At 41.2% G+C, this 27,711-nt stretch overlaps 1 protein-coding gene across 1 annotated transcript in view; it reads right to left on the bottom strand.

Moving 5' to 3' along the window:
• Positions 1–24,512, bottom strand: part of ccbe1 (collagen and calcium binding EGF domains 1) — a 44,895-nt gene extending 20,383 nt beyond the window's left edge. Inside the window, exons 1-2 of the mRNA XM_061075715.1 lie at positions 24,229–24,512; positions 24,055–24,135 (exon numbers count right to left, since the gene is read on the bottom strand). Of these exons, the coding sequence (XP_060931698.1) occupies positions 24,055–24,135; positions 24,229–24,332 (185 nt within the window). The 5' untranslated portion in view covers positions 24,333–24,512. The remainder of the gene's footprint in view (positions 1–24,054; positions 24,136–24,228) is intronic.
• Positions 24,513–27,711: the final 3,199 nt, after the last annotated feature.

Genomic DNA, 27,711 nt, shown 5'->3' with positions numbered 1-27,711 from the left:
CCTATGGTCAGGGCCAAATGCCGTGTCTATGAGGTGGATAAACTCGATATAGCCTCTGCTCAGGCTCACGAACGCCTCAATCGAAAAGGATATGTATTTCCATATAGCTTTGCCTTGATTTAAACAACTGTCTCAATCAATATCTGGCTTTAATTCCCCAAAAGCTATTTAACAGTCGACTTCAGCTCCTCTCACAGTGTTTGAACAGCAGAAACAGCTCAGATCCAGACCAGTCTCCACACTGGCACACACGGGGGGCGGGAAAAAAGAGCAAAGACACTAATTTCTCTTCGTGCCTCTAACAATACTTCCACAAAAGATGAATCATTTTTTAACAATAATATTCAAATCACACAACAAACTCCATGCTGAGCAGGGACCACAGAGACTCGTAACAACAGCGTAGAATGCAGTCGTCCTGTGCCGAGCTTGTTAGCGGCTCATGAACTTAATGCAAATCAGCAAACAGATTGAAAACACATGTGGATTGCATTCATATTCATGAGCGAGAGAGCAAGGCAGAAGGATATCCCCAAAAGCCTCCATGACACTCTGCAAGAATATCAATGAGCGTGGTTTACATAGCCACATACCCACACACACACTCACATATTACCAGCTTGTAGGATGACATTTGACTTCACACACACTACGTCGTGCACTTGTGCAGAATGGCAAGGACATCACACACAATCAGTGTTTTGCCACCTGTGCCTTTTTCGCCCTAAAGGTTATTTAATTTTGCCAGTAATCCATATCATTTTACACACAGCCCCTCTGACAGAGAGACGTAGATTAGTCTGACCTCAGTTACCCGGGTTGAACCATAAGCACTCTAATTACCTTATAAACAGAGGACCCCTCCTCAAAACAACATGGTGGGCCAGTCTGGTCTGGCTCTGCCTCGTATAGAAACACGCTAATTCACACGGACACACAAGCATAAGTGGAGGAGAATTATTCAGTGGATGCATAAGGGGGCTTGAGAATGACAGGGGGTTGTCTTCATCACATTGTAGGATGCTTAGTGAAAACAATTAGAAAACTGACGGACACGCACACACACACACACAGCTGTGAGACAACACACACAGCTCAGAGGAGGCTTATTTGTCTAGCATCGCTGCCAGTGATACAACAACATGTCTGCATTCCACACCAGAGGAGAGAGGACACAACTGCTACACTCACCCTGATGCTCATGTCGAATTCAGTGTGACTACAAAAAAATCAGTTCACAATATAACAGCTTTGATTCAAGAAAATGTCAAAACAAAGAAACTGTAGGGAAATAAAGAAAATACATGTTTGATCACAGGAAGTCAAGAAACTACACAAACCAAAATGACTAAATCTTATCATCATCATGGTTTTGTGATGTCATTGGTGTACTAGTACCTATATTCAGTATACAACAGGATGAGTGAGAATCCACACAGAAAAGACCCAACAAATAGATTGATAGGACATTTTAAAATGATAACTGTGTTTCCACATACGTCAATTCCTAACAAATAAAACCCAGAAAGTGAAGGTAAACGGATGCATTGTCATTGCAAACCCCAGCAACGAAATTGAGCCGTAAGAAAATAGGAGTGCAGAAGTTATCTGACCTTTAAAACTTGTTTCAAAGACAGGAAGGTTAATGCCAGGTTCAGATTCGACCCTGTACAAGCACTCCTCAGCCATCTCTCTTTTAAATTCAGGATGTTAGTATGACCAAGGCTAATCACTTGGCTGAGTGTTGTTTTTAATGACATGAGACAATACAGGAGACAATGTGGCTCACACAGTCTTGTACTTCTTTCTTAGTGAGGACACTCACTGGCATCATACATTCCCTTTACCCTAACCTTGAGCACCATCAAAACGAAATACTTAACCCTAACCTAAACCTAGCTCAAACTCTAACCCTAAAACCCCTCACTCTGTAAGGTCTATGTACATTTCACTTCAGAAAGTCATTTAGAATATATGAGAAACTGAATTTAGCTTCAGTCACACTCACACCAGAGTGGCTCCTGCGGCTTAACTCTACTTTAGGTAACATTGTTGTTACGTTCATTCATAATGTTACATGCAATAATAATGTACAGCAATGATGAATCTCTCATAATACCTTATAAATTACATTTAAGGGCCTGCATGCTGTACACACACACACACACACACACACACACACACACACACACACACACACACACACACACACACACACACACACACACACACACACACACACACACACACACACACACACACACACACACACACACACACACACACACACACACACACACACACACACACAAGCCACGTCTCCATGACTTTTACAGACATTAAATTGACTTACATTCATTTCCTGCAGACGTATTCGAACCTTAAAAATATCTTCACCTTACATTTTTGAGATTTATGTCATGGTACTTTTTGTGCCCTCATAACAAACACACACACACGCACGCATTCACAGAGTCTAAAACATCACACTTCCTCTGCAGATTGAGAGTCTCCACAGTGGAATATAAACAATCTAAAGAAAGTAGCACAGCATTTTGTGATGCCTCCCGCTTTTGACATTCTTGCTGGAATTTCTATACATTATGTCATTCAGAAATAAAAGTCAAAATGTGTCCCAGGTCAGTAAACACACACACACTCACACACACACACACCCATTACAAACAGGAGATAAAGTTAAGAGAGTTATATTAAGAAGGACAGTTACGTCTGCCGACGCCGTATCCAAAAATACAACCCCCGGAGGAGAACGGGTTTATAGGAAGACATATAAAAAAACAAAGCAGGGTATGTTTTCAGAATGCCTGCATACTTTTGTGCTTTTTACATCTCCAGACTTAAACCCCCCACAAACCCTATTGGAAAAGTAATTTATTCAGGTCATAATAGATGCAGAAAAGGACGGCATGAGGGTTCACGATGTACTCACATTCCCTTTTCTATGCAGTTTCTTTAGCTATGCAATATTTTCTCAAAATGATCACGACTAATTATAATGTATAGATTGGAGATGCCAGAAAAGGTAAACAATGTTTAGAGAAATATGTTTTTTTATTCTCCAACCTGACATCTGTTCATTGAAAGCAGTTAAAGCATAACAACCCCAAAGTATTTAGTAGTATAACTCAGCGTGAAGACTAAAGGGACATTACACACATCGCAGGTTCCAACAACAACTCAGCTGTTCAAGAACTTCACACGCACACTGAAATTTATAACACAAGGAAAGAACAGGCAAGTTTTTACTGGCACAATCTTTCTACTAATGAAACGGTAAACGTTTAATAATGGCACCAGATAGAATATTTGCATTAGGTCTCATACTTATGCAAAAGCAGATATTCCAGAGCATTGGTCCCTACTTATAAGGATATTTTTACAACACATCTTTTATGCAACACTGAGCTTCTCCACCTGTTGCTGTTTGAGTATTTATAATTAGAAACAAAAATATTGTCAAGCTGCAGTAACATTGTTCGGGCCAATGAGGAACAGAAGATGTCAGATACAAGCTGCCAGACACACAGCCCCTGTCATATTATCACCTTTACAAACTGCTTTGGCTAAAATGTGAGGAAACAACAGCATACTTCCTCATCAATTTGGCACATACAAATGCAATTGACCCATTGGAATCCATAAAACCGAAACTGTGAAGCTAATGACGATGAAAAGGCTCAGCAAATGAGATAACTCCCAGAGGGCTTGTCACTGCGAGCGACCCCTTTCACATTACATGCACTCGTCTGACTGAATATCGATATGCGAAACAACTTCACAGAGCTTAAAGGGAGCATTGACCATACAACGACCCTGTCACAGATCTTGGACTTACTGCACGACCCACCTCTACTGACGTCTTGAAAATCGAAGAGGGTAAAATGAGCTGTTCTCTGCAATTATGTTTCTATTTGTATCCCGGGTGATTGCCTATATAGTGCATATATATATATATATATAGCCCCAAGTGACGAGCTGCTATAAGTGAATACCTCAGACAGCGGAAACGCAATGATGATGAGGAGGAACCATTATGGAAGGACAAGCCCCTGCATGGCATATACCTTTCGACAATTAGAGGAAGCGGTTCTAGGAACAGGTTAAATACTGTGAAGAACCCTCAAACTCCCAGGCCTCTGGTAGGCAACCTGAGCTTGAGGAAGACATACCACTTTATGTCTCAAGTGTGGGGAGCGAAAACAATTTATAAATGTGTCAATGTGTATATATATGTTGGATAAATGAATGTATATGTATGTGAATATGTCCAGATGCATTTGTATATGTACCTGTTTAGATACATATACGTATATATCTATATATCTATATCTATGCATATATAATATATGTATGTGCATGTGTGTATATAAACATGGGTTAGGGTTATGTTTATGTCTGGCCAGAGAAATAATTGTGTCCCATTTGATCACTAACATGGTACATTAACTAGCCTATTGGTTAATGACTGTCTGAACTCCGAGTTCCCTGCCTGTAACAGTCACACAGCTTTGACATAACCCCCCATGATGTAAGGCCCCCTCATGTTAAACAAACAAGCTGGTCTGGTTTGAAAACTGTGAATATGAATCACTCAATTTAACATTACTAATAGCTTTTAATTCTTGCAGTCTGTTTTCATTTTCTCTCTTGTGACGGTAACAGGAAAATCAGATAAATGTGAAAGAACAAGGAAAATATGCTGCTGGAGTGTGTAGCAACACGACACAGACACACGTTTAAGGAAGTTTTCAGTGTTACATTTATAGTCTACCTAAGATTACTTAAAAATGTGAAACTTATTAATTTTCTAAAACTATTGAGAAGTGTGATACAGCCAGCATGTCTGACTATATGCCTGCTCCAGGATTACTCATTAACAGGGAATCTCACAGTGACGGCATGAACCAGCCACACCAACAGCCCAAATCCAAAACAGAAAACAATTTGACATGTCTGTCTAATCAATACGCAGCCATATAGGAAATGAAAAATTGCTATAATACATGACAGCTGAACAATGGCTGAAAAGGGTCACCTAAAAAAAAGCGAGCTTTTCAATGAGACTCTCTGCAGCAGAGGCACTTGGGTTCTGCTCACCTTCTGCACATAGCCTGAGCCAAGATGCTACTTGTCTATAAGAGAGGCAATCCGAGCCCCTGCCTCTCTCATGTTGCTATTCCTCAGTGGTGTAGCCGCCTCAGACAAATCAGATTTGACTCTGACCACATGCTCCAAATGTGTAAGTAATCCATAATGAAACATATCTGCTTCTTTGCCACATTTTCAGTCGAGAAAGTCACATTTCCGTTCAAATACATTTTCATTTAGAAGCTGAGGGCAAGTGCAGAGGTATATGAGATGTTTCTGACACTGACACCTCAGGAAATTATACAGAGCAGGGCTGTCTGCGGCCTGTTACTGTAAACCATCATCAGCCCTTCCATGTGTTTCTAACTCAAACCATTCTACTGGACACAACCCAGATATTATACCGATCCCCTCCAAACACTGAGGTTACTGTGAAAGCGTGCAACTTCCACATCAGGGAAATGAAATGTTTGAAATATTTAAAGGAATCTTTGAAAATGAACTGTTGTGTTTTTTTATTCAAAGATTTAACAGCCCATTACATTCATAAAAAAGAATCCCTGCAATATGAACAGCCCTATATGCAAATGATGCCAAAAAAATCAGATGTAAAACTGGTCCCTTAAGAACTGGCCTCCAGAAAGGTAAACTAAAATCGACAGTCGTTTATGTCAGATTTATTTTATTCCGGTGCAGAAGATGGAGCCAATAATATTCATAAAGATCTAAGAAGCAGATGTTCCTCTTTTCTCAGCTCAGACCTTCCTGTAGTCAGAGTTGGTCGACCATGTCTGTACCTGCTCCTGATGATTTTACAAGCACTGTATAAATGAGAAAGAGTGCTGTAAATAGAAAAAGGGCTTTCAATCTTCCTTCCTTTCAGGTTACATGACAATGGGGCCTCCAGTCGTTACGTGCGAGCAATCAATACAGTTCTATAGCTGCAGAGTGATGAGAGTCTTATCAGCGGTCACACATGGGAGAAGTAAATGAAGTGTCATAAAGCTACGAGAAGAGACTGAAACCTTTTTGTGCTAGTGATGATAGAGCTACGACATTCATAGCTCAGGTGATCATTTTGGTGTTCGACTACTATGTCCTGGTTTCCACCCTCCACTGTTTTCAAGATGTATGTAAAATGGACAGGCATCTCAGATATGCAGACACAGACATATCTTTTTTCTACGTTAAGGCAGCATAAATGAGGCTTAAAGTCTCTTTTTGTTCTGTTCTGATTTTTAAGCAACGTGACCCATATATAGTGAGTCATTCATTCTGCCAGGTGACCAGATGTTCTTTAAATACATCTGATATCCTTGTCCTGGGGCTGTATCATAGCAGGAGATTATTATTCCCAGATATTGATCTAGTTAGTGTATATTCATTCTTTATCTGTTTCATATGTTCTCATGACACAGAGTGTGCAATGTAACTGAGATGTGACATACGTTAGCCCATTTGAGGTTTGGTGGTTTTGTTTTAATACTTGCATGTAGTGAAATGTAATATTCTGTCCGGGGACTGCTCATAAAAATTACCCACATTGGCTAACTTGGGTTTCGATTTAAAATAACTCTTATTAATGTGCATGTTTCCTCAAGAATAAAACATTTTTGACATTCTTGAGCAGAAAGTCGAAGGCAAGGGGAGGAGGAGGGGGGGGGGGGGGGCAAATGAGTAATTGAACCAGACTGGCACGATGTAGCTGTACGTCTGCAGCGTGGTGGGGTCTTGACAGGTGGACAAACACGCTGACGGTGGTGGTGGTAGCGAATATCGTTAACCGAATTATAACCCACTCCCAAATATTGAAATTCAGCAGCATGCAAGTACAATTCTCAACGGACGGGGCAACATCTGTGCTGCCAAGAACCGCCGAACGTGACGGCCCTTTTCAAAAAAATGTGATGTAAATGTTGAATGCTGCAGCTGTTTATAATTTAGAACGAGTCTTTTCCTGTGTGGTAACTGCTGCAGTCGAACTTCTGTCCTTCAGGGCTGATAAATTAGCAGCTTATTCTTTAATGGGAGGATAAATGAAGGCTTTAAGTGGCACAGCGATGAACTACAATCACATGTGAAAAAATAAAAAAGTACAAATAAAAATTTTACACACATCCCATTTCCCTCAATTAGCTGATGAACTCATCATGCAGTTCCTGTTTGACGGTAAAAATACTCCTAGTACAACTAATAGTCAAATCTGATAAAATGTTGAAATTAACTCGTGCACATTGTCAGAGATACAGAGCAGAGACATTGGGGCAGAAAAAGAACCACAGCCTGTGGTTCGCATATCATCACATCTCTTAACCATTGCAGAACCACAGTTTGACCAAAAGCGTGACCACGCTGCAGCTCTCCATGGAAAAAGAAACAACATAACACAGATGGGTGAATGAGTCTCAGCCAAAATAAACAAGAGTGCTTTTTAAGAAATTTAAAAAATCTCTTGAGAGGTAAATGTGAAAATAATGTGAAACAGGCACCACAAGGTCTCAAACGTCAGCCGGCAACAAATCAATCTTAAAATTCAATTCATGTACTTTACTTTTATGATGTGTTTAAAATGGATATTGAAGGTCAGACCACGAGTTGAGTAATGAAATGCACTTTAAGCACTTATCAGTTAATATATATATATCAATATCTTAAACCACTTTATATGTTAACACAAATGCCCTTATGCCATATGAAATTACTGGGATTAAAAATTATAATATATTTCAAAAGAGACTTGGTGGACATCTTCTACAGGTATATGGGTTTCCTTTTCACATTCAGTCCTCGTTTCTACATCTTGTTTCTACTATACAGCGTTAAATTATGTATTCGCTCCACATAGGGTCAACATCCTCCAAACAACAGTCGCCAAACTACTCAGATAAAATGACTCCAGGCGTTTGGACACGTTATTAAGCATGTGAAGTGCACGCTCTGTCCGGTAAAGGCTTGTTTTGCATGAAAGTCTTCTTTCAAGTGGAAACAGATGGCAAGATGCATCTGTAGCAAACCGAACCAAATTACGCTCCCAGCGGTCCAACAATACTGTTAAACGGTCAAATATTGAACATGATTTCAATTTTAAAAAGATTACGTCGTACGAGTGTAAAAAAGAAAACAAGATGACAAAAACTTTCCTAATTGTGTGTGAGAAGGAATCATGTTTGTTGATCTTTGAAACAGAACTTATTAACATCCATATATTTCTGACGTGCCACTTTAATTCACCGAGGCCACCGCACCAGGGAAATAAGAGAGAGGAGGGAGACAGAGGATGTTTGCTGCTGCTTGTGCTCTACATCCGTCACTGAGGAATGCTCCCAAACACTAACATGTCCTCCCCTGCTCTCATCATGATAACTTGTGTCTTCCTCTGTGCTCTTAAGGAAAAACTATGGCGATTCATTTTTTACCTAATAGGGTGCATCAGCTGAGTTGTTGACGAGGCCGTGTTTAAACAGCCACTTCACATCGCAACGATGATAAAATCACAAGGACATTTTGCTAATAGGAAGCTTTGTGAAATATCCCCCCCTACGGGAGCAAAGGTGAATGACGAATGAGTATCAGACTTGAAAAACCTGCCGCCTCCTCCCACTCAGACCACAGCTCAGCAGCGACTGTGAGAACTTTTCACTAATATATTCATGAGCCAGTCAGTTGGCTCGACTTCTGTTACTCAAAAAAATGGTGCAAAGTGCGGAAGCCTTAAAGTGACACGTTAATGTCTGGCTCGGGGGCATATGTGACATGAATTATTAACATCAAAATTAATACGATTTCTGTGGGAAACAGATTCCAAGGTTGAGTAACTCTTCTTTCTGCACGATAGGAACAGTTTCTTAGATTTAACCATGAGTTCTGTGTATTTTTTTATTTTGCACACATCTTATATGACAGAAACCAAGTGCGTGCTTTTAATGTCTATCTTTAAAGCAACACTTTGTAAATTTTACTTAGCCACAGCGCCCTCTGCAGCCACACAACTGAACGGTGGATATCACCCATGATCCCGTTTCCTTAACCAGAAGAGCTGCGGCCATAACAAATAAACCAAACCCTTTATTCTTCATATTAATGAATATTGGAGATAAACACTGGTTTTCAATGACTTCTCAGTCTCTTTAGCTGATCTACGGTTCAGCATCACTCTTAAACTTGTTTGGCCTTAAGCTGTTATTGTCAGTTACACACTTCTCACAGGTAATTGTACCAATGTACCAAAGTTACATAAGGTGCTGCAGATCATTTTCGGAGATTACAGAGGTGAATTGTGAGGCAGCATGCTCGAGGTCAGTTGCTGTGGACCTTCTCCGGAGTTTCTCCTGCCAGCCCCCGAGAAAAGACTCTGGACAATGTCCAAATGAGGCCATGTGAGAATACAGCAGGATAATATCTGGAGAATTCATGTGTTGATGAAGTTTCTCACATGATGCCAAACCTAAAACCTGAAAATTTTTATATGTTTGATATATACACTTAAGAAACTAGTGATGGTAGAGCCAAGAGACAAAGTGCATACAAAAGAGTAAGTATAGGGGGGGCGCTAGTGAGCAGGAAATGGAGTGAGACGCTAATTTCAGTGCTCCTGCAGAAGCTACAATATTTTCATAAAAAAACAGCTACAATTCCAAAAACATCAGCCACAAAGCTCACTGAGGACAACGCAAAGGGACCACCACCGGACCCATGCAAGATACGCCGTTTTGAATGGCGGAAAAGCTTCAAAAATACAAATATAAATCCGGCGCTAGCTCATCGCGGCCTACAAGAATCACGAGACAGAGACCACCAGGTGATCCGGACCAACCTTCCCCCACCCGAAGTGAAAGCCCAGGTATGACCACTGAAAGAATGAAAGCGGATATCTTATCTTCCCTAAAGGGAGAGATTTCCAAAATCATAAGAGAGGAAATTAAAAGTGCGTTAGCGGAAGATTTCCATGCCCTGAAGTCCGAGTTACAAGCGGTGCGGTCCGAAATCGCTAGCAACACGACCGCCATCCAGGCAGAAGTTGACCACATGAAAACCGAAATAAAAGACATTAAGGGCGGCTTATCAACATGGTCCGACGAGGTGGCGACACAACAAACTACGGTAACCAGCCTCCAAAGACAGGTGACAACTCTAACAGACCGATGCGAGGACATGGAGGGGAGAATGAGACGCTGCAACATCCGTATAGCCGGCATTAAAGAGCAACCGGACTCCAGCTCCACCAAAACAGTTGCTAAAGTTATCAGAGAAGTCCTGCAGATGGACCGGGATATAAAGATTGACCGATCGCACCGCACATTCGCCTCCAGGAAACCGGGAGACCGGGAGAAACCACGCGTGATCATCGCTAAACTACACAATGACGGGGATGCTGTAGAGGTCCTGAGGAGAGCCCGAGACAGAGCGCCGCTGGTGTACAACGGGAACCGGATCGCCATCTTTCCAGACTACACACCCAGCGTCACCAAAGCCAGAGCCGCATTTACAGACATACGGAAGGCCCTACGAGGAAGGAAGGGGGTCCGCTACGGTCTACTGTATCCAGCCAGGCTCCGGATTTCACACAACAACGAAGACGAGGAGTTTCTGGATCCCAGCAGAGCCATGGAGTATGTCCAGAAGAAAGTGATTCCATCTACTGAGGCTGCTGACTAGATTTACCTCCACCAACACTGTTAATTACAGTAAGGACTGCCCAGTGAGTTTTGCACATATTGGCACATCATGTCTATTTTGTATTTAAATATATATTTTTTCTAATATTACTCAAAGCCCACTTGAAAACACAATTCCTTATAGTCTATATTGTGCCTATTATTTCTATTAATATTATTTGTATCATTCCTTTACTTGCTCACAGTCAGCTACCTTAAGAGGTTGTTTTGTTTTGTTTTTTTTTAGCTCTACACGCAACTCAGGTACTATTTTACCATAAGGAGCTGTTTGATTTTACAGACCTATACCAGGTACTGCAGGGGCCTGAATGGCCATTACTCGACACTGTCCCCTTTCTGTGTCTACTTACTTTCTCTTTATTCTTTTTTTATTCCTTATCTTAGCACACCTTAAGCATAGTTGATTTTATCTCAACTGTGCACCGTTGCTGCTTGCCCTAAGTGGCTAGGGACTAGGTCCCACCGGACTGTTGTTGATGTTAATTAACAGCAGTCACAACTGTTGTGCTCCCCTTGTTCTGATCCCACTGTTCCCATGGGATCCTATGTTGGATATAAGTGCAACAAGGTCATTATCTACTTTTCTTAAATATCCCTGTTTAACCCATCCCTGTTGTTTTCATTATGTAGTTCAAGTCCCCACACTCCACATAACAGGATACATAGCCCAGGTGCTCACTGCTCACTTCCGCTTCCCATTTCCCTACACAAACTCTCAAAATATCCAAATTAAATATAATACGTTATGTACCCGCTAAAAGTGATAAGTTATAATGTCAAAGGTCTCCATAATCCTGTTAAGAGAAAGAAAATTCTGCATCAGATGAAACAAGCAAACTGTCACATTGCATTCCTACAGGAAACCCATTTATCTGATGCGGAACATGAAAAGTTGAAAAGATCCTGGGCAGATAAAGTATATTATTCTTCGCACCAGTCAGGGAGAAAAAAGGGAGTATCCATACTGATACACAGACAAATTAATTTCACACAAACACTGGTACATAAAGATACAGAAGGGAGATATATTATACTTAATGGTTTAATTGATGGCATAGAAGTGTCCCTCATAAATGTGTATGCACCTAATGAAGACGAGCCCGGCTTTATCAGGACATTGTTCAATAAGATTTTAAAATATAGTTCAGGACTGCTACTGATGGGAGGAGACCTGAATTGCGTAATGTCACAATCAATCGACCGACAACCTGCCTCTAAAGCTCCACTCTCCAGAATGAGCAGAATGCTCAAATACCAATCGCTTGAGGCAGGCCTAGTAGATGTATGGAGAAGCAGGTTTCCGAGAAACAGGGATTTCACCTTCTATTCAAGCAGACATGCATCCTACTCAAGGATTGATTACTTCTTTACCACTAAAGCAGAGCTACATAGGATAGTAGACATTGAGATCCTTCCAATAACTATATCTGATCACGCACCTGTGGCATTAAAATGGGACATAGGCAAAAGACCAACATCTAAACAATGGAGACTTAATGCATCTCTCCTTAATGATAAAGAATTCACCTCCTTTGTCACAGCAGAACTCAAGGAATACTTGGATAATAACACCTCGGCTGAAACGAATCCTCTTATATTGTGGGACTGTGCCAAAGCATACATCAGAGGCCGTATTATTTCATTTACATGTGCGAGGAGAAGAGGTAAGGAGGCTAAACAGAGAGAATTGGAAGATAAAATAAAAGATTTGGAGAATAAACATAAACAATCAGCATCGAGCAGTCTCCTAAATGACCTAAACGCAACCCGGAGAGAACTCAACACCCTACTATCAGATAAAATTGAGCGAAGTTTAAGATTCACAAACCAAAGATACTATGAACACGGCAACAAGGCAAGCAGATTATTAGCATTTAGATTAAGAAAACAGAAATCATCTAATACAGTACAGAAAATAAAATCAAAAGAAACGTTTGTTACAAAACCAGATAAAATAGCAGAATCATTTGCTAAGTTCTATGAATCTTTATACAAAAATACAGATACCTGCTCTGATGATGCAAAACTTACAGAGTTCCTAAACCCTATAAAATTAACTGTACTTACAGAACCAGCAGCCAAGGAATTAGATGAGCCTATTGAGGAATGGGAGATCAAGCAAGTGATCTCAACGCTCAAAAATAATAAAAGCCCAGGACCAGACGGATATATTAATGAATTTTATAAATCCTTTAAGGATATTTTATCACCACTGTTGCTAAAAGCATACCACCATGCATTAGAATCTAAAACTATGGCACCATCTTGGAAAGAGGCCACTATAGTGGTAATTCATAAAGAAGGCAAGGATCCCACAGAGTGCCAATCCTATAGACCGATATCGCTGCTGAATGGGGACCTGCGCATCCTAACAGCAATCCTAGCAAGAAGAGTCAATCATGTCACAGTCTGCTCATCTCCTGTCTGCTGGTATTTTTCCACTCCTCTGTCTCTGCTCCACTCTACCTGTTAGCCACGCCCCCTCATCAGGCCAACTCTCCACACCTGTGACAGCCCTGGCTGCATATAAGCCTGCTCCTGTCTCTGCTTCAGTGCCAGATTGTCTTGCGTAAATGCCTGACCTCCAGCATTTCTCTCTCCGGCCTGCTACCTGTTATCTGCCTGCTACCTGCCTGCTACCTGCTCCGGCCTGCTACCTGTTATCTGCCTGCTACCTGCCTGCTACCTGCTCCGGCCTGCTACCTGCTATCTGCCTGCTATCTGCCTGCTACCTGCTTGCTACCTGCTCCGGCCTGCTACGGCCTGCTACACAGCTCACCACTGAACCTGTCTGCATCTAGGTAATCCTCCTGCTGTGGACCTTGCCTCCACTCAGCAACACCAGACTCACTCCTTGCCAGATCTCGCTGAAGATCACTGGGAACAAAGACTTTTCACCCTGCCACTGTTAAGAACTGTTTAAGACTGCAGTGAAAAATAAAGTTCATTACCAATTAAGATCTCGTCTGCCTGTGCTGCATTTGGGTCCTCACCATACCCGTGACAAATCATATAATCACTGAAATTATCCACCCAGATCAGACGGGATTCATCACTGGAAGATACTATGGCGATAACTTAAGACTCTTATTAAACATTATATCCCATCAAAAAGAAGAGCAATCAGAATCAATGATTTTGTCCCTAGATGCTCAAAAAGCATTTGATAGAGTATCATGGCAATATTTATTCCAAACACTAAAACGATTAAAATTTGGCCCCAACTTTCTAAATTGGATACATACATTATATTCATCACCACAGGCAGCTGTTAAAGTTAATGGATATAGATCACAAAGATTCACTCTTGAACGCGGCTGCAGACAAGGCTGCCCTTTATCACCCCTGCTGTTTGCAATTAGTATCGAACCCCTGGCCCAGCTCATCCGAGATGATAACAAAATAAAAGGAACTGTAATACAAGAAGAAGAGCATAAAATATCCCTTTACGCTGATGATGTATTGTTATATCTGACGCAACCTGCATCAACTATACCACATCTAAAGGAGCTCATCTCACAGTATGGATACTACTCAGGATACAAGGTAAATGTGGAAAAAACAGAGGCTATGGATGTCAATGGTAACATCTCAAGAACTGTAAAACTCCAAAGTGGATTTAAGTGGTCAAAAGACAGTATAAAATACCTTGGCATACACATCCCCCCATCCTTACAGAATTTGTACGAGGCCAATTATAGTAAAATAATTTGTTGCATTAATAGTGACCTGGAACGATGGTCTGCGCTCCCTTTATCCCTACTCGGTCGTGTTGAAAGTATTCGCATGAATGTTTTGCCCAGAATTCTCTACTTATTTCAGATGCTACCTATAGAAATTCCAAAATCGGTATTTGATAATCTAGATAAAATCATTTCCAAATTTATCTGGCAAAAAAAGCGCCCTAGAATTAGACTTAAAACCTTACAACTATCTAAGGTAAACGGAGGCCTGAAACTTCCAAACTTAAAATGTTACTTCTGGGCAGCACAAATGAAACCCTTGATAGCGTGGATTCAGAATAGCACGTACACGACCCACCCACATATAATATATGGACCCAAAAAGTATGGGACATCTACCAAATGGAGCAAATCACATATTCATTAAGGCTCCAAAAGTCTATCTTTACTAAACGATGGGGTCCTGTCTATGCGTTTTTTAATACAATGAGGGTTACTAATTAATATCGCTCTGGGCCTCTGATTGTGCGGCTATCTGTCAACTCTCCCTACTTACGTACACCATACACCATCCTCTCGGAAAAGCATATATAGCACCTATGAAACTACATTCTGGAGGGACAATAACTATTTCTTTATCCCTGGTTTTGTTTTCATTTACTTGTTTTGCTTTTTTCTTTCCTCGTTTAATTGAATATATTATGTATGCAATCAATCATCTATTCTTATTTTTATCCCCCCTCTTTTTCTCTTGGAGTGAGCACTGTTTGATGTTTGTTGTTTCTTCTATGCATTGCACACTATACTTGAATGCCATGTATAACAATATTGTATACAATTGAAAAATGGACAAAGAAAGTAACTGTCTGGACATGCATATTGTTTTGTTGAAAACCAAATAAAAAATAAGTTAAAAAAAAAAAAAAAGAGTAAGTATAATATTGTTTTAAAGTGAACAAATAAAAAAAAGCATTAAGCTTACTTCTTCCGTTAAATGCATGGAGGAGGGTTAAAGCTGCCATGGAGCTCAATCCCAGAGAAGCTGAAATAACATGTAGAACTTCCTGTTCACTTTCAAGTGGATAAGATGCATTTGATGGAATTGAACCGATTGTACGTTCAAGTCCTGCAATAGTAACAACAATAAAAACTATTACTAAAAGAAATTAATGGATTCAGTCAACGGAAACACAAGTGTGCTTTTACAGGAAATGTTGCAAATATCTATTTTTGTGATATGTTTGAAAGCTATGCACACGTGTAAGGTTACAGTGACTCCATGTTCATGAGTATCTGCTTGTGATTCATCAAATTGATCCATTTGTGAGAACTATTTCACCGCTTTGCATCAGGTTGACACCAAGAGGAGAGTTGTTGACGTGTTTAAGAATCAACCAAAAGCAGAAGTTACCATCAGTATTTTCACTGGAAATAATCACTTTAAGCCTCCGTCAGACACACAGACGAGGAGCCTTCATGGCAGCCGACCTCCCTTCAACTGTGTGGGAGCTGTCATTAAAGAGTAACAGCCAACGTTCACTTTAACGCTTTGAATCCAGTGTACAGTAAACAGCAGAACCACTTCACTTAACAGCCTCCGTATCCTCTTTCTGAGGATTGATAGAAAACAGATGTTGACGTCTTCTGCTTGGAGGACATTTGGATTGTGATGAATTATTGGACATGGTCTTATGCTCATGTCAGTTATTGAGCACATGTTTGGGAAAAGCAAACGTGCGTTGTATTCTAATAATAGAGCTGCTGGTCAAATGTAATAGTGTAGCTTTCACCTCTACCTGTGCTGCTACAGTTGACGGACTCATCCTGCTGGGAAACGATACCAGCTATGAGAAACTATTCCAGGTATTTTTGATTGGCATGAACTTCAGCAGCGTTATCTGATTCTGCATCGACAGCGGCTCATTCTTATAAACTCTGTTTCCCTGGAAGGGCTGTTGAGAAACAGCTTGGATGTATTCCATGCTCCCTCCTCAGACATCTTATTCACTTTATCATGAGGCATCTTTATTTTGGTCTTTTTAGATGCAAAAAGCTACAGTGGCTAATTTGTGGTTTAAAGTAAATGTAAAGAAAATGTTTTCTGTCTAAATACAGATTGGGTTCTAATAAATCAAACATGTGCCTCCTTTGGCACCTACTCTCCGTGGTTCTGGAAACCTTTAAGAGGAAACCATTAGAACGGGGATCCCAGCAGAGCAACAGCTACAGCAAGTGTAATGGTTTGCTTCAGTGCCATAGCGAAATCTGCCAGAATCTCTCAAAGTTTTTTTCCGTCAACAAACAAGACAAGACTTGACAAGTAAATCAACTCTCCTAACTCTGCTTTATATCAAGTATTAGCATCAGGAAGATGATAATTGTGCATGTTAGTAATAAAAGAAAAACATCTATATAGAATGTCTGCAGATAAAACTAATATTTTCCAGGAATGAGTTTTCATTCTATTATGTGATTCCACCTTGAACCTAAGAATGACCCGGGATTCAAAAGTTTTGGAAAATATAAGTTTGGCCTCTTGTTAAACTAGAATGACAGTGATTAGAGCGCATATCTCCGATAACATCCAACAGACCCTCAAATTCAATCAAGCTTCACTAAATTTCACACACATATCAGTTCCATATATACAGATATGCATGATTTTTTGCCGTCAGGATCGATAAATTATTCTCTGAGAAATTGGTGAAAATCTCAAAATACCTCAGATCTCTCAATGTTTAAGAAAGTGAAACATATAAATGTTGACTCCACCCCTTTTGTTAAGATCCATAGCAAACCTCAATAGGTTCCTTCTTGATCTTTTTCACACCCTTCAGTTGTGGAAATCTGTTCAGTTTTTGCAAAGTAGTCCACTGTTGACAAACAAACCAACGAGAATGGCGCTCAGTAGAATGTACTACACCCCGAACTTCATTTAGATCTGCACCAAATGCACACATTCATAAAAATAAGTCCACTTAACGTGCCTGATTTAACAAAAATCAAGTTCCATTTGTTTTTCTTTGATAAATTGACAAAATTTCCTAATCTCACTATGTTAAAGAAAAGGGGGGGGGGGGGGGAGATGTGGATCCTTCCACTGATCGCGAGCTGCAACAAAGTTTGATGAATTCTTCCCCTGGTCATGTCACATCCCTCCACAATCTAGGAAATCAGCGGAGGTTTTTCTCTGTTATCCTGCCAACTAACAAACAACCACAGATGAAAACATATCCTCCTTGGCAGAGATAATGAACCTATTATAACCCCACTTAATATGTATTCCCATGAATCAACTTGTGATTGTAATTGTAGTGCTATCACAACATTGAGTTTTTGGTGGACACTTTCCCCAGAAACGTTCTCCTTAACGTTGCAACTTGTCCATGAATAAATACTCCATGAATAGTTTTTAGTACAGATCAGAACATTAACAGTGGAAATTTCGCAGCAAAAAGCACAACACATACAGGAAGTAGAACGACACTCAGTAGAGCGCACACCGCTGCCAGCGCCAAACAGCCCACTCACATTTAATCAAGCCGCACCAAAATTCCCAGATTCTTATCAGTTCCCGGAAGATGCCTGTTCTTTTACCATCAAGATCCATGAATAAGTCCTTGAGAAATGGTGAAAATATAAATAAAACCACCATATCCCACAATGTTAAAGAAAGTGAAACCTTTTTGGTCAGATCCACAGCAGGTTTGCTGGGTTCTCTCCTGGCCTATGTCACATCCTTCCACCAAGTTCAGTCGAATTCTGTGGAGTAGTTATTGGGAAATAATGCTGAGATCAAACAGAGTTGGAGGTGGGCCCATGAGTCAACCTATTGTAGTTATATAATGGAAAGGGGGCGTTCTTGGATAACAAATTTTCCACTGAGAAATTCTCCAGAAAGATGCGACTCATATGTTGTGCCCATAAATCTTGACTCATTCTAGTTTTCGGTCCAGAACGTTTACAGTGGAAATGTCGCGGCAACAACATGAACTAGTCTGGTGAACTCTTTCAGCTGTGCCACAGTATATCCTTCATGGAGCGACAATCACTGGAGGGACGACAATATGGCAACAACGAGTGCATTTCCCTTGTTGAAAGCTTTCTGAATTGTAAGAAGGAACATAAATTTAGCTGAGAGGGTTATTCCAAGGTGCAGAACATATTTATATGTGATGTGAAAAACAGATTTGAGAACCATGGATACGAGACCGTCTGCAGCTCTTTGTGGCCAAGTCGAAGAACCAGACTTGAGAGATCATTTCTCTGGAACTGAGCTGCACCCCCCACTGTGTGTGAACCCAACATGGAGTCACAATATAAATCAATTATTGGTTTTACATGGAAAATCTATATCCTATTGACGAATTTCAAATCACTCGCTTCCCTGGAATATAATCCACGAAATGAGTAAATAAAAGTGAGGAATAGAGTGAATGTGCTATAAATAAATTACAATGCAGTACAATGGAATGAGGTGATGGGGACATTTTCCAGGACACAAATGTTGCGGTCTGTGTCGGCCCAGTGCATGTGAAGTATCACGGCTATCCCGTCTCACTGGGGGGGCAGGAGAAATGCTACCCTCAGTTTCCTCACTGCGTAAATCTGAGTTTGTCCTAAATTCCAGAGTTGTAAAGGAGGGAGCAGCGCAGAAATGGGAGGAAAGGGTGAATAACACAACAAAATGCTTGGTACCACCACAATTATTTGGAATAATAACAAAGCAACAATTACACATCATTTATGTCTTAACTGTTACAGCTGCGGAGTGGAAAGACTCCCTCTGCCTGTGCTCTGCTTCTTTTCCAGAGCAGCATTTCCCCTTACAGGGAAGGTAAGGGCTGTCACTGTATACCTAATAAATCACACTAATGTAATCACTGTTTCATGTACCCTCTTGTCACGTAAGAAAAGTTATAAACACTGGTTATTAATGCGTCTCGATGCTATAATGGCTAACACACTGGATCTGGCTCTCATCGCGGATTACGTATCACATGTTCATCTCAGCAGCAAGAAAAAACATTCTGTGTAAACTGTGTAAAATGATATTTATTCAACGGCATGAAAACGATTTCCGTAGACGTCTTTTTCCGCCACGCTCAATTGCCAATTCATAAAGCTACTTAGCCGAAAGCCCAAAAAAAGATTTACCCTTTGCTAACAGTCGGTGTCAGGTACTACTTTCCCCCCAGGGGGTCTGTCTCTACAAAGGGAGGATCATGAAGTTAGCTGGATAAACTGCTGAGTAAAGCCTGGAACTGCAACTGGAGCATTGACTCAAATAAAGACCACGAACTCAAATAACATTACACTCGTTCAACTTATTCAGTAATCCTCCTTTATAACACAGGGCCGCAGAAAGAAAAATTCTCTGGACTAAGAAAGTGATGGATTAATGTTTTCAGCAGCAGCAACCGTGGTTTTGAAAAAAAGACAATGCGCGGAAGAGGAGCATGGTTAGCGTGGCCAGCAATGAACAGCAGCGCCAAACCAATAAAGAAACCAGAGAAACTGACAGAAACTAAATCAAATACTTTACACACACAAGCTTTTCCTGCTCAACTGATCCGTGGGAGGCACATTGCAGAAAGGCAACAGCAGTGACCGCGTAGCACCGGCGGTGTTGCCAAATTTAAACAAACACCTTATCCTGTAAATCAAAACCTCTAATCAAAGCAATTGTTTTGCAATCACTGGTGTTCAAGATTAAAGAGCAACTAGAACCCTGCACAGCCCTTCACGCTGAGCAAATTGAACTGTGAAGACAGCGAACATTCACATATATTAAGCATTGTAACCTAGATGCTGAAGTAGGAGGTGCTCAGGTGGCTGAAGCACCCCCTACTGCCAAGGAGTGCAACTACATGCAGGTAACATTCTGAGAGTAGAATAGAGGCATTTTCATAGGGTTTGTTTTCATTTTTAAGAAGAGTCAGTGTGTTTTCTGTGTAGCCTATCTGATGAACAAATGCGGAACGTAACTTATACAGCATGATGGAGTATAGACCTGCATGTCCAGAGTTGCAGCTTCGACATACAGCGAGTCGGTGTTTGCCGTCGGTTTCAGCGTAAAATGTTACAAAACAGGTGTAAAAGGTTGTTGGCCATGTTAATGTACTATGAACTTTCTCTCAGCGACCCTAACTCTGACTGACTCCCAGCGTCCCTGCACCGTGAAGCCTGAAGATGCTGAAAGCCAACGCACTAGGTCTTTAACACGAGAACCCAAGTATGATGAAAGAACCCAGAGAGACAGCGAGAGAAGGATGGTGCCTGCGCTGACAGGGAGACAGATGTGGCCGAAGTCAGCCGAAGCCCTGGTACTTCTCTCGTGCCCGTGACATATGCCCTCTGGGTCTCTGGTGCCTCCTCTGGGGCTGTTTCACAACATGACGGATGCCCCGAGGATGAGAGTGCACACTGTGGCATACCATGACGAAAGGGAGGCCTGTTTCAAAAGGTCCATCATCAGGTCATCTCCTCTTCCATTAGGCTGACATTTTGTAAGGAAATCTAATATTGATCTTTCTTGTCAAGAGTTATATCAACACTCTTACATCTGTTAGTCAGATATAAAGCTAAAATCAGCAGCCTGTTAGTTTAGTATCGATACTGGGGGAAAAGGGGGAAGGAGCTAACCTGGATCTTTCCAAAGGTAACAGCATCCACCTGCCAGCACCTCTAAAACCCACTAATTAACATGTCATATCTTGTTTGTTTAATCTGTACGAAACCTCAAGTGTAAGAGGTGGGGGGTTATGTACTGGAATAGGTCTTGGCAAAGGGCAGCAACTTTCCAAACTTTCCGATTGGTTGCCTGGCAAAGGCTCTTACTGTACAAGACATAAGAGTGCCATCAATCTTCTCATCCCACTCTTGAAGAGAGCAAATAAGCAAGTTCATGACTTCTATTGCTTTAAAAAGCAAAACGGGACAATTGCTATGTCCATCATCCTCACAATTCACCTCCTACGTGGGTTGTGGGATGGTGGCTCGTGGAGCTGACATTGGGCAAGACGTTGGGAGCACCCCCAGCGTACTGCAGTGCCAACATACAGAGATAAACCACTATTCCCAGTCACATTGACACCTACAGACAATTTAGAAGAAAGCTGGAGTACACAGCGAAAACTACAGGAAATGCAAACTCTTACACTTATATCTATAATCATAACAATTGTGATGTATTTGTTATGTACTTAATTTAAGCAGATCAACAGACAAGCAGAACATATTTACCTTGGTGATAATTGCATTCATTAAACTCAGGACTACATAACTATAAAAAACTTACTAAATGCTATGACCACAACCTCTGTATAAACACCCAATGAAGGCACTGTTAAAATCATATGCATATAATAGAATAGTGTTACTGCACAGAATGGATATTGCACTTAAAAATGATGAATATCAACAGATATCATTTGGTAGATATTAAAGTTTATAGCTGACATACAAAAATAGGGGGCCATTGGACTATTAAGACCCATTTACATATCATCAAAATCATAGAAATGTCTGTACAAGCAACAACGATTATAGAAATTGTTTTTAAGACAGTTTTTTTCAGACACAAAATGTTCTGAGATGTGTCGGCACATTGATACTCCGCAGAGCGCCTAATGAATGCCATGAGCCTAAACTTTCCTTTGGCAACTGCATCGTGCCAACTAAAATCACGCTCGGTTCCCTTTGAACTACATCTCAGTCATTGCCAAGGTGTAATTTCGCTGGTATGTAACTGCGAAAACCTGCAGAATGCAAACACCATATTCATCAAACGTGGGTTTACAGAAAGGTCGCCTCCCTCAGCATCCACGGCTGAAGTGCCCTTGAGCAAGACACATCCCCTCCCTGTGGGTGCACCCAGGGTTCTCTTAGTGTGTGTTCACCACTCACGGATGGGTCAAATTTCTTGCATACTTGACGTTAAATGACACATCTTCTTCCTCTCGTCAAATTCACATCATTCATTCGATTTTTTTCTTTATTGGGGACCACAACAACATTTCTCTAAGAACCATGACAGCACAGCCGGGCGGTCATCAGGTCACACTGTGCAAGTGAACCTAGATGCACCCACACATTAACTCTGCACAAACAGCTCCTCTTCTTTAAACAAACATTGTGGGAAACAACTGTGGCTGCGGCCAATAACCTTAAACCAACATAATTACATTGAGATGGTGTTTGAGGTTTGAAGATCAAACGCCATGTCATCTTAAAGGAACATCCGGAGGAGCGATGTGGAATGGCAGACCTTCTACTCTTGATTAAACTGTCTGGCCCTCATCACAAACTTTTTGCTCCAAACATCTTCATCAAAATGTCACACCTCATCAAAACTAGGGAGTTTTTAAGGTATAAATATAAACCTTATTCCCGAAACTGGAAAACAAATGCTCAGAAAGCTTTAAACTCTCCTGCCTGAAATGCCCCATGTGATTCTAAAGATCGCAAATAACTCAACTCTGAAACAACAGACCGCATCAGTTCAGGTGTCTGTCAGCAAAGTTTCAAAGCAAAGATTTGCCCTGTCAAAACTCATGTTTCAGAACTTTTTTCAAGAGTGAAAACTCAAATAGATAATCATGTTGGCAGAGAAGTGGATTTCTTATTTGAGCTCATCAAAACATAATGGCAGGCTTCAAAAGTTAGTTTCAATCATGCAAAACTTTCTTCTTTACTAGATTTAAAGCTTTCAAACACAGACTTTCAACCCTTTAAGGCATTGTTTTCAGTTTGGGAATATGGCATGATATTTATTCCATAGATATTTGCTTGGTTTTTCAAAAAAACTGCATTTACAAGTCTTTTTCATTAAGCCTGAGAGGCGGCTACTTGCAATGAAGACAGATTAGTTACTAACAACTTAATCCGTAGCCTCTGACAGGAGTTTTTTGCTGAGCGGCCACACTGCAGCGTCCACTGTGTCTGTGAACTGTCATAATTACAGCCGGTGGCGTCAGAGCATAACAGGCCAATCTGGGGGCTTGTGGATATTTAGATTGCTATGATCCCTTTGAGTCACAATGGGAGACTAAAAGGGAAAATCCACATTTGATCCATTCATCCGCAGAAGTCCCATCATTTCAACACATTAAAAACTCTTAAAAAAAAGATGTTTTGCAATATCTGTGATGATCAACAGCCTTTCTTGGAAGCAAATTCATATTTATTTGACCAAGAGTAGACAGAAATGATTTAATCTCATGCATAAAGGAGTGCAGGGGGGTGTTTACCAGCCTTTGCAATTTTCATTTTCTGTCTTTGAATCCATCAGCAGAGCTCGGGCCATAAGACTTGATGTGATTTCCACTCAGGCTACATTTAATTTGAAGTGCTCCATGAGGCAGCACTGTGCCCAGCATTAAACAAACTCCAAACTATTCCAGTAACATTTAACCACCACCAGGTGAACAGCGTTAGAGCTCGGGGTGATAAATGACAGGTCTCATTTTACATCATCTGCAGCCACATTTCTGAAACACTCTCACGGGCACAGAACGTCCCCCCACTAGCAGCTTAATCATTTCACACTCTTTCTGATGCAGCATCCAAGAGCAGATTCACACTACCTGTGACACGTCGTTACTTCTCCAGTCGACTTCACGCAGGGGTACTTTGTTGTGGAGATGTTATTTTCAGAGCACCCGTCACTGTGGAGAAAAAAAATTTTGGAGCAAAGTTAAGCACTCTGCACACGCATGTGGTTCTCCCCGTGGTCTTATTTTGGCGCAGACAGAGTTTACCCGTCACTGGCATCCTCCTCCTGGTAGGACCAGAGCAGACCCCCTGAGAAGCACATGCAGGTGACGGTGAGCAGAAGAGGACTCCTGTGGTGGTTTAGTATCATCTCATCGGTGCAGTCACCTGGCAGCTGTCAGTAATCCGCACTGGCAGTGGTGATGACCTCTGTGCCGCGCTGCAACTTCGGTGCGTAATAGTGGTGCCGGAGGACGCGCGCGGACCCTCCCACTCAGCCTGCGCTCCTGAATGAACGGGTTCTAATTCCTGTCACTGAACTCAGACTCAACTTTCACTTCTCTCTACTAAGTTCAAGAACTCCAAAAATATTTTCTTCTAAACTTTTTTATTCTCAAAAATGTCTTTCAAGAGGAGTTAAGCAACATATAAATAATTCCTAAGGGTGACGGTCCTGAAAATCGAGTACAAAAGGGAACTGACGCACACACACATTCACACAAACAGGAAAGCAGGGCGCACTGTGCGTCAGGATCAGCAGCTACATCTTTGCTACCACCGCGTGGCGGTTAATGAAACAGCGATTAGTGAAGGTAAGCATTGTGTGTTTATAGTGGATTTATAATCTTTAATTCATAGCTTTGTTAACGGTTTATATTTGATTCACCTGTAGTTTAAGGTCAATTGCTGCCGAGTTGTGGACAAAAAACAAGCATTAAATCTATGGCTGCAGGACATCTGGAGAGAATTATGTTTTTAAAGAGTTGACCACTGCACCGTTTCAATGTAGACCACTTGTTGATCTGACTCTTGAGTCTAAATTTGAGGAGGTAAAATCAATGGAATTTAGATTGACCAAATCAATGTAAATAATCAAATATGCGTTTTAAATGTATAAGCAGCACAACATATTTCCAAAGTGGTTTTAAATGCATCTATTGCAACCAATTATATTTACATTTTTTCCAGATTTTCAATTGTAAAACGTTAACATGTTTATTGAGAATATTGTAAAGAAATAAAATAAATTAGTGCAGCACTTAGTTTACTTAAATTAAGACAACTCCTTTAGTCTTCTGTAACATGTAATGGTAGAAGCACGAATGCAGCTTTTTCAAAGAAGACCTGAATATTTATGTTGATTTGTTAACATAAATAACAAATCAACATAAATATTATTATTTGCTGTTTATCTATTTTGGGATTCTTCTTAACGTTTGGAACTAACGATCTTTGATTACTGTGTTGAAACACTGGGGACTTGAAGTGCAAAATATCAACAAAATGCTCAGTGTCGTGAATAAAAAGGTTATTTGATTCAGTTTCAGTATTTTACCATTCATTAATTATGAAAGATAAATAATGCAATGAATAACAGGAATTAAGCTGTACCTTCCATGTTCTGTTGACCTAAACCCACCTCATCTTCCTCACTCTTCAGGGTCGGGCGAACTAAGGGAGTTAATGAGAAACCCTGAACCGAAACGCTGCCGACTTTCATTCTGATTGACCTTCACCTCTGTGAGACCTCTGACCTGAGGACAAAGCACCGTTCGCTGGCACCTGCAGAACCCGGGAGTTCTTCAGTTTCTCAGGAAGGCATCAGTGTGGCGTTACAGGGGGATGGATAGTGGAGGAGCCTGTAAAGGATATCCCAGTGAAACAAGAGGACCGCGGTGTCACTTTCAGCCACTACGGTCGCTTTTCAATCTGGGAGGTCGGTCAGGTATGATTTTACCTTATTTAATGATATATTAGTCAGAATTGAGTGACTCAACACACTATTTCCCATCACCCTCGTGCTCATCTTTCTATTGAGGAGAGTGCTTTGTGCCCGTGTCATTCAGGAGAAATGACACCTCGAGCCTGCTTCAAAGGGCCCCCTCATGCATGACCATTCCAGCTCAAGGGAAAGCAGCCCTGCTCGCTTTCCTTTCAGCAGAGCAGCTCAGCGGCTGTCTGTGAAGGGGGTGCAGTTCAAAATCCTGCCACTTGATGGCCCTTTCCACCAAGAGATCTGGCCCCCGCCGCTCCCCCCCCCACCCCTCTCGCCACTGTCGTCATCGTTGCCCACAAAATGGATGACAGCTTTTAGAAGTACCGGGGTGCGTCACGACTCTGAGGTGCACATGCTGTGCCATTTATGTTCCACCTGTTTTGATGCCTCAGCAGCACCGAGATCTGCAGGCAGGATGTACACGGCACAAGTAGCCAATTAATGTTGCATGCTGCTACTGTATCAAAGCTACGGGGCTAATGACCACACTAATAACATCTTCTGCCTCTGAGATAGGAAATAATTATCTGTGACTGTTTTGCCAGGTCATCAATTTTTCAGGAAACAACACAAGAAGATCACAGGAAGGATTTTATCTCCTCTACTCTGACGATGCACTTTATTGTCCCTTTCAAATAAATGTCTCTCGTTATATAACTAGTAGTAGCTTTAATAGTGGTTAAATCTTGTTTATCACGACATTTGGCCCCCTTGCTTTAATCATAACTGTGTCCGGTCGGCCGCCTTCCTCTGAACTGAATGACAGCTTGAGCTACGACCCTGAGTGGTCCCACTATCTGTTTCCTGCTCTCACTGTTTAAACCAAATCACTAAATCAGCGTCGGCGGGTGTTTCCTGGCACAGCGGAATTGATTAAAGAACAGGTGGACCTTTTTTTCTGTCTCACACTCAATACTGCACATCGAGTGAAACTCTCATCTCTGATGAACTTCACGAAGGGGGGGAGGAAAACAAATTGACCCCGAAACTAGATCAGATGAAAAAGAAAAGTGATGCAAGGATAGAGGATGCAGTCAGGCCGAGCATTGTATGGGAACAAACAATAGGCTGTAAAGACTAAAACCCCTAAAACCCCCTGTGATGGGACTTTGGTTTGTTTGGTTACGGAGCAGCACTTGAGATCGATGATAGAGCCTGAAAACACAGCTGGAGAAGAAGAAAGAAAGGTGGAGCACACCCATAGACTGTTAATCTTATGTTGGTTTCAGGGGGGTTACATTGCAGCGAGAAGACTTTGTAAGTTAGGAAACAAGAAAGGAAACAAGTTCTAACAAAGGAGCGAGCAGCAGAATGAGAATATGCGCAGTGAAAACCCTTTCTGAGCCTTGTAGGTCACTGACATTGACATTGACCTTTTCATGGATGCTTCATTAGGGCCGGGCTGCAGCAACAGACTGCTCACAAATACACAAATACAGTGTTTTTATCCTGTAAGTGCTCCGTCACACATGATAATATTGCATGGACTGAACACCCCACTGTCTAAACCCTCTCTCTCTCTCTCTCTCTCTCTCTTCACAGTGCAGCACTGCAGTGCCGCTCTGCACATGCCCAGACAGACGGCGAGAGAGAGGCACAACAAGTTTGAGCTCAACGGAAATATTAACAGCCTGCATGGCAGACAAATCCGTGAATTTTCACTGCAGGCTGAGAGTAAAACTCAAAATAAATGACATTTTAAAAAGGTTGCTGATGTGGACGCATTTGCTGTACAGGTACCTTATCTTTTTTC

This window comes from Limanda limanda, chromosome 1 (genome assembly GCF_963576545.1).
Source record: "Limanda limanda chromosome 1, fLimLim1.1, whole genome shotgun sequence".
Taxonomy (NCBI): Eukaryota; Metazoa; Chordata; class Actinopteri; order Pleuronectiformes; family Pleuronectidae; genus Limanda; species Limanda limanda.
Note: the sequence above shows the minus strand (reverse complement) of the source record. Positions and strands in the feature narration are given on the sequence as shown.